General features: G+C 37.5%; 3 protein-coding genes across 3 annotated transcripts; all 3 read left to right on the top strand.

The window, feature by feature from the left end:
• Positions 1-557: 557 nt before the first annotated feature.
• On the top strand, positions 558-1,445 carry LOC143538815 (uncharacterized). The gene has a single exon (XM_077032280.1). The coding sequence runs from the start codon at positions 558-560 to the stop codon at positions 1,443-1,445; it is 888 nt and encodes a 295-aa protein (XP_076888395.1).
• Positions 1,446-1,475: 30 nt separating this feature from the next.
• LOC143538814 (uncharacterized) lies at positions 1,476-1,952 on the top strand. The gene has a single exon (XM_077032279.1). The coding sequence runs from the start codon at positions 1,476-1,478 to the stop codon at positions 1,950-1,952; it is 477 nt and encodes a 158-aa protein (XP_076888394.1).
• A 2,358-nt stretch (positions 1,953-4,310) lies between these two features.
• On the top strand, positions 4,311-7,329 carry LOC143538813 (glyoxysomal processing protease, glyoxysomal-like). The gene is made up of 5 exons (XM_077032278.1): positions 4,311-4,567; positions 4,959-5,100; positions 5,183-5,239; positions 5,917-5,979; positions 6,389-7,329. Exons 1-5 carry the CDS (start codon positions 4,311-4,313, stop codon positions 6,458-6,460), a joined length of 591 nt encoding a protein of 196 aa, XP_076888393.1. The 3' UTR covers positions 6,461-7,329.
• The last annotated feature ends 1,193 nt before the right edge of the window (positions 7,330-8,522 follow it).

Here is an 8,522-nt window from a genome sequence, read left to right as displayed (position 1 = left end):
ACAACCAATTCCATGTTTTTTTTATATATTATTTATGAAGAATGGTGATCCAAAGCTGATGTGGCACAGGAAGTTTCTAGCATGCATGCATCACATGGGCATTTCCTAATTTGTTTTTTAGTAATATGTTTTTGATTTAAATAAATTGTAACGGTTACCTCTAACTGACTTTACCAAGTCTTTAGGGTATACCAATTCCTTTCAGTTTGTTGAGTTATTCTCTCTTCTTTATGGCTATAAATAAGCCCTCTAGCTGTGCATGTAATCGATCACAAAAAATTCAATCAATAGAAAACTTCCTGCAATCTTCTTATTTTTGAGTTTGTGTTGTGTTCTTTATCATTTTGGCTCTTATTACCAACATTCTTGGTATCAAAGCACAGTAATCTGATCCACTCCCAACACCCTCAGAAACCCTATTCATTCACCTTCAAAACTTAATGGCCGAAAACCCTAAACTACCCATTGCGTCTGGTGCATCTGTGGTACCCGTCTTTAAAGGCGATTGGTACGAACACTGAAGCCTACGTATGAAAACGATCCTTAGATCAAAAGAGATGTGGGAAGTCGTTAACCAGGGAATCACTGTTGTCGCTCAAGGTCAAGACGACCTAAGAGAAACTCTAAAGAAGGATGCACAAGCAATGGCTATCATTCAACAAGGTGTCCATGATAGTTTGTTCTCCAGAATCGCTGCTGTAGAAACCTCCAAAGAAATCTGGGAGCTCCTTCAAGCAGAATTTCAAGGAGACTCCCAGGTCCAATCTGTGAAACTCCAAGGATTACGTCGTGCCTTTGAAAACCTAAGTATGAAGGAAAATGAAGGGGTAGGGGATTACTTCTCACGTGTGATGAACAATGTGGGAAAACAAAGAGCATTTGGTGAAGAACTCACGGATCAGAAGATTGTTGAGAAAATCCTGAGAAGTCTTACCCCAAAGTTCGATTACGTGATACCTTCAATTGAAGTCACGTTTGAACTTTCTACGGTATCTCCTGTCAAACTCATGGGGATACTTCAATCTCAGGAAGAAAGATTCAACATCCGGACCTCCCTGGATGTCTCCAGCAAGATGGTTGAAAGACCTGATGAACAGGCCCTGTATGTTGCACATGATCAGAACAAAAAAAATTCTTGGAGAGGTCGTGGTCGTGGACCACCTAGAGGAAGGGGTATTGGACGAGGCAGAGGAACCCTTGACAAGAGTAAGGTTCCACAGTGCTTCGTATGCAAAAAAATTTGTCACTTGAAAAAGGACTGTTGGTACAATGATGAGCCCCAAGTAAACGTAGCTGATGTCGAACATAAAGAGGAACAAGTTGAGACAGAAGAACAACATCTTCTAATGGTAAGCACCAATCACGATGATGCTAAAGTCCAGCATTGGTTCATGGACTCGGGTGCTTCAAATCATATGACAGGTAACCTTGAGTACTTTATTTAAATTAATAACTCCTTTAAGTTGACTGTGAAAATGGGAGACAAGAAAGAGCTAAAAGTTGAAGGGAAGGGAACTGTAATCATGCACATGGAAAATGATAAGTTCAAGATACTAGAAAATGTGTATTATGCACCAGCTCTTGAGTACAACCTCCTCAGTGTTGGGCAATTTATGAGGAGGGGGTACTCCCTCTTATTTGATGATGGGTATTGCTCAGTTCGAAACAAGGCAACCAGGAAGGTAGTTATCCGAGTGCCAATAGCCACCAACAATATGTTTGTGGTTGACACATCATGTATGGTGTCTGTTCAAGACACCTCCTCCAACAAAGACGATGTAGAAGCACTCAAGTGGCACTATCGATTTGATCACCTGCACTTTGGGGGACTAAAACAGTTGTACGATCACAATATGGTGGAAGGGATTGCAAAGGTGACTCATAATGTCACTTGTGAATCCTGTATTGCATGCAAGCAGGCCAGATTTCCCTTTAATGGTTTAAACACATGAGCAAGTACAAAGTTGGAGCTCATACACACAGACCTCTGTGGACCTATGCAAGTACCGAGCCTAGGTAATAATATTTACTATTTGCTCTTTATTGATGGTCTTACTCGTATGTGTTGGGTATACTTTATCTCAAATAAAAATGAAGCATTTGAGAAATTCAAATTGTTTAAAGCAATGGTTGAACGAGAAAGTGAGAACTCCATTAAAGTGCTAAGATCTGATCGAGGTGGGGAATTTTGCTCCACAAAATTTAATCAGTTATGTGAGCAGGCAGGCATCAAACGAGAACTTACTGTTGCCTACACACCCCAACACAATGGGGTTGTAGAAAGAAAAAATAGAACCATTATGAATCTGGTTCTAAGCATGTTGCATGAACGAGAACTTCCCAACTTTCTGTGGGCTGAAGCAGTGGCCACAACAGTGTATACCCTAAACCAATCACCAACAAAAGCCTTGGTTAATCAAACCCCCTTCGAAGCATGGTCTACAAAGAAGCCCTCAGTCTTGCACATGAGGGTGTTTGGGTGTGTGGCATACGGCTTGGTCCCTGGGCAGTTAAGAAGAAAGCTTGACAACAAAGCTGAAAGGTGTATCTTCATTGGTTATTCAAGCCAAACAAAGGGGTACAGGCTATATAATCCTAAAACCAAAAAGTTCTCTATCAAAAGAGATGTTGTCTTTCTGGAAGAGACAAAGTGGGGTTGGCCTGATGAAAGTAATAGTACCATGTCCCATGACCCTTTCCCCTCTGATGTAACAAGACAAACATTACATGAAAACCCTCAAACCTATACTATGACCTATGATGAGCATGTGACCTCCACTGCTCCATCTAATGAGAGCTCACCTAACATTGTACCACCTAGTACTCACACTACACCTAATTCCTCTATACCTTCACCACTCCAAATACCCAATACTTCCCAAACTAATCATCCCACTGTTCAAACACCACCTACCACACCTATAGCCATAGCTGGTCCCTCAAGAAGAAAAACCAAGAAACCTACATGGCTTAGTGACAATGTGGCTGGAGATGAACTTTCTGATGTAGATGAAGAATTTGAAGCATGTCAATTTGCCCTTAATACTTCAGGCCCTATCACGTTTAAAGAAGCTTCAGAATCACATGAATGGAAGAAAGTAATGGAAGCTGAGCTGGAAGCAATTTCCAGAAACAACACCTGGGAACTAGTCTCACTTCCTCCTGGAAAAAATCTTGTGGGTGTAAAATGGTTGTTCAAAGTCAAACCAGCTGTTGATGGGAAGGGTATAAAACACAAAGCCAGACTGGTAGCAAAGGGTTACTCACAACAACCCGGGGTAGATTATCATGAAACCTTTGCACCAGTAGCAAGATTTGAAACCATCAGGTTGATAATCAATGTAGCTGCTTATATGGGCTGGGCTATCCATCAAATGGATGTTAAGTATGCCTTTCTGAACGGAGAGCTAAGTGAAGACATCTATCTTGAGCAACCCGAAGGATACACTGTGCCTGGAGAGGAAGATAAGGTGTATAAACTCCATAAGGCCTTGTACGGCCTTAAACAAGCCCCTAGAGCATGGTATGCTAAAGTTGATAGCTACTTTCTGGAACACAGTTATGTGAGGAGTTACTATGAGCCAACTCTGTACACAAAAAGGGATGTATCAGGTAATGTCATCTATGTTAGCCTGTATGTTGATGATATCATTTGTACATCCTCTTGTGATCGGTTGATCTCTGAATTCAAGGAAGGTATGAAGTCAAGGTTCGAAATGACTGATATGGGGTTACTATGTTACTTCCTGGGTCTAGAAGTTAAACATACCAAAGAAGGGATTTTCTTGTCACAAGAGAGGTATGCAAAATATCTGCTGGTAAAATTTGGAATGGAAAGGTGCACGTCTGAAATCACTCCCCTTAACACCAGTGAAAAATTGTCAATGAATGATGGGGCTGATAAAGTTGATGGGGAGTTATATCGAAGTTTGGTAGGTGACCTTATTTATCTAACTCACTCCATGCCAGACTTGGCTCATGCAGTGAGTTTGGTTTCAAGGTTCATGCAAAGCCCCTCAAAAACTCATCTTGGTTCTGCTCGAAGGATTCTCAGGTATGTTGCAAACACTATGGAGTATGGGATATGGTACAAGAAAACTCAATATTTCAAGTTAGTTGGCTTCAGTGACAGTGATTGGGCAGGTTGCTTAGATGATAGAAAAAACATATATGCCTATGTGTTCAGTTTGGGAAGTGGTGCTATTGCTTGGAGCTCAAAGAAACAAAGTACGGTGGCTTTATCTAGCACTGAGGCAGAATAAATTGCTGCCACAGGTGCCACATGCGAAGCCATCTGGTTGAGAAGAATTATGGAGGATCATGGGTTCAAACAGCAGGAACCTACTGTGATTCACTGTGATAACAAGTCAACAATCCATTTGTCCAAGAATCCTGTACTTCACAGCAGGTCCAAGCATATTGAGCTAATGTATCATTTTATTCGTGAGATGGTCATAAACAAGCAAGTTCAGCTTGAGTATTGCAGCACTCATAGTCAACTAGCAGATGTTCTTATCAAAGGTTTGTCAATGGAAAAGTTTCTTTTTATCGCAAGAAGTTGGGAGTTGTGAGCTTTGAATCAAGGAAGGGTGAAGAATGATGATCCAAAGCTGATGTGGCACAGGAAGTTTCTAGCATGCATGCATCACGTGGGCATTTCCTAATTTGTTTTTTATTATTATGTTTTTGATTTAAATAAATTGTAACGGTTACCTATAACTGGCTTTACCAAGTCTTTAGGGTATACCAATTCCTTTCAGTTTGTTGAGTTATTCTCTCTTCTTTATGGCTATAAATAAGCCCTCTAGCTGTGCATGTAATCGATCACAAAAACTTCAATCAATAGAAAACTTCCTGCAATCTTCTTATTTTTGAGTTTGTGTTGTGTTCTTTATCATTTTGGCTCTTATTACCAACAATTTATTAATTTTAACATATTTTTTTTTGGTTATTTGTAGCTCTGTAACAACTACTCTTTCATCATCTGGGATCATATTACCTAATTGTTTTGATGTTGGTTCATTGGTTATAACAGTTGCTTCAATAATTGAACCATTTTTTGCATCAAAACACAGGGATATTATTAACATCTCTTCTCAGGTTACAATTCACTTTGTTACTTTGTTATTATGCTATAGAGTTAGTTATTACTGGTGTGTAACTATGTTTTGTTTCTTATAAGATTGACCTGGTCAAACCCGAGTTGATTCCTGGTGCACAGATTGATATAATGACAGAGGTGAAACTAATCACTTTCCTTTTTATTTTATTTAGTCTATGCAGTTAATAACTTAATATCGGTGATATATCGGTCACCAAGTAAAATATCGGTCAGAATATTGGTACCGAGATATCGACCTATATTTTGGATGCCTTGGTTGATGTGGACTCGGAGGAAGATTTGATGGCTTATGATTAAACCATGTTTCAAATATTGACACTTTTGAGTATTGACTTTCGATATTACTATTAATAATTATATATATGTATTTTTATACATGTACATATATAAATTCGGCATGATACTAAAACTACCGATATCCCAACGCAATAACCGATATCTCAATATCTGTCCTTGACCGATATTCGATTTTTTCCCGCATTAACTTCATAGTTATTTAGTTACAAGTTATGTTTTATCGTGGTAACGTCAAACAGGTAAAACAAGATAACGGGTTGAATGAGTTGAGTGTGTACCGAGATTCGTCTAACGTATATTTAGTTTATAAACCTCCCAAATCATTTTATTCGATAACAGGTTTTTTTTTTATCAAGGTAACCCAAACTAACCGCTCCGTTTGAACAAGTTTAAAACTTTTTACCCCTTTTTGGCGGAACCCATTTGACCCGTTACCCTACGGCCCATCTTGACCCATTTACCACCTCTATTTATTTCATTTTTGTTTATTCTTGCAGGGGAATGTTACGAAGTCTGACAGTGAAACTCATCACTGGCTTCCTGCTGAACTTATGGCTTTGGTATATACATTTTGCTTCTACAGCATTTTTTTTCTAATAAATTACTTGTTGGTGCTAAATTACTGCTAATAAAATATGCACTCTGTGACTTAAAGATCAAAGTGAAATTATAAACAAGTCCAAGTGTGATATGAATGCTCAAAAGTTAGGATGTAATATACCCTTCATCATGAAAATTGTATCATTTTTTAGGTTTACCTACATTGGTTGATATTTATCTCTGCATGTTAAATATGTAAGATGAAAAGAAAACATGCCAAAGTCTTCCAAAGTGTACACGGAACTCATATCTTTCTAAATCATTTTGTTAAGATAATTATTTACCATTGGAATATTATATCTTTTGTAATCATATTTGTATAAGAAAGTTTTAAAAAAATGCGAACTTTTTGGATAATGACAAATAAAGGTCGACATCCGTGCTTCGTCTGCGGCTCTCCAATCTTTAATGGGTGCTTCATCTGGATCGTTGGATCATTGATGGGAAGTTGGTTGGACTCCGGCTTTTTACAATGATGGTCATCAACCATATTTTGATTCTACACAAAAGGAGGTAAACATTCCACTAATTCTCGAATAGTATAGTTCTTTCAATCATACTTAAATATCTATTTAGTTGCAGGGCTGTCAATTAGGCACCTGTCTAAAACACGTTAAGACCTGTTAATAAAAAAGTGTGCTGTGTGATTTTTAAAAAAAATTGAAATTAGTATGCTAGGCTCCATCATTTCTCCTTATTGGTACATGAAATGTATAACTGTTTTATACCCTTGACATATAAAGTAGTTAAACGAGTTGTATTCATGTTTGATACTTGTGTTAAGCGCTTCGTTTCTAACGCGTTAAACACAACAAGACCCGAGTTGACATCCCTATTTAGTTGTAGGAATACTTATGTTTTAAGTGATTATATCAGGCTTCACGGTCTACATTCAAAAGTCAACTTGAACCGATTGAACAGAGCCTAACTGGAAAACTGACAACTCGAGTTGCTATACTGAAACTTTCGTCTAGAAGCTTTGAGGTATTTTTTCTGTTTTTGTAAGCCTTAAGTTTTGTGTGTAAAGAAACAATGATATCAATCAAGAGCCCATTAAATCTGGTTTTGCTGCTTTTTATTTGTTTTGTTTCAGTTGCATAATTCACAGGAATGAGTGGAAAATAATTTTGTGTAGGATCTGCCAAATTTGAACACATTACCCTCAAATAAACGGAGCAAGCTTCTTTTAGCGATGGGTGCTCCATTTGGTGTATTGTCTCCTGCTCACTTCTGTAACAGGTAATGTGGATTATCAAGTTTCTGCACATTTTTGTTGTTTTTATCCTTAAATAAAAGCACAGCTTAATGTTTCCAATCAAAATCCTTCTTTTTGAACAACATACTTGTAGGCATGTAAACGATTCAAACGCTTAGTGAAACATTTGTGAACTGTTCACAGGAAGTTCGTCAGTTTATGCCTTCACTTTCTGTCATTTTTTATCTTAAAAAGCTTTTTGTTATTTTTTTTTCTTTTTCACATTTTTACTTTATTAATTTTTCCAGAATTTGAATTCTGAGCCATTGTTTTCTAGCTTGTTGGTGTTATATATTGATCTGTAACCTTTTTCAAAAGTAATAGTTATTGAAAATGATAATTCTAATAAGCTTTTAGCTGGTACTAAGGTTTCTGAATGCCCTGTAGCAGCAAAAAGGTCCCCATTTCGATCAAGATTCCAACATTATCATTTTTTATTTGATTTTATTATTTGTTTATTTTGTGTAAATATACAGTCGATATGAGTTGACTGTGGAAGAAGAAGTCATCGGATAAGGCGGGGTCTGAGAAAACAGAATCTGTTATTGTAACCGCTTCAGTTGGTTCACAAGGTGACAAGGTTCGTTTCTTTACCTTTCTATATGTGAAAATAATATTTAGGTATGTTTCAGTTTATTGACCAAAAAATTTCAGGTCTAACGAGTCGGCTTTGGGTCAACCTGTGAATATGCGAGTTGTGTTCGGGTTCGTTTCAAATTTTTGGGTTCATGTCTGGTTGGCCCCGCCAACCTGCAAACACGGCCCGTTCACTTTGTAGGGTTCATGTCAAACTCTTTTGCATGCTAAATAAAGATTTGAATGAAGTTAAGGATCTGGAATTTGATTTTGTTCATGATTTTATGTGGGATTGGCAAGATGAAGACTACAGTTTGCAAACAAGTAAGATTCGGTTCAACATACGATTGTTTATCGTTTCTCTCTCATTAACATGATCAACATATGATAGTTTTTTTTTAAATATGAATCGGTTAAAATGGTTGTAAGCAGATGTTTCTAATAGCCTATTGAACAATGTAACCGAGAATCAAGATGATCTTTCGTGCATGTTTAACTAAACGACTCCAACAAAGGCCTTAGAGGAGTTGGAAATGGTAGCATTTTAACTTTTTTGTTCTAACATAGGTATAAACTTGTGACATTAATAATTTAATACAAGGAATAAAAAATGCAGATAACATATAAATGAGCTGGGCTAAATGTTTGAGTCAAGTTCGGAACATATTACAT

Source organism: Bidens hawaiensis, unplaced genomic scaffold, assembly GCF_021521415.1.
Source record: "Bidens hawaiensis isolate Kalapana, Puna unplaced genomic scaffold, B.hawaiensis_p1.1 tig00011729_1, whole genome shotgun sequence".
Classification (NCBI taxonomy): domain Eukaryota; kingdom Viridiplantae; phylum Streptophyta; class Magnoliopsida; order Asterales; family Asteraceae; genus Bidens; species Bidens hawaiensis.
The sequence above is the reverse complement of the archived record's forward strand: the minus strand, read 5'-3'. Positions and strand labels throughout refer to the sequence as shown.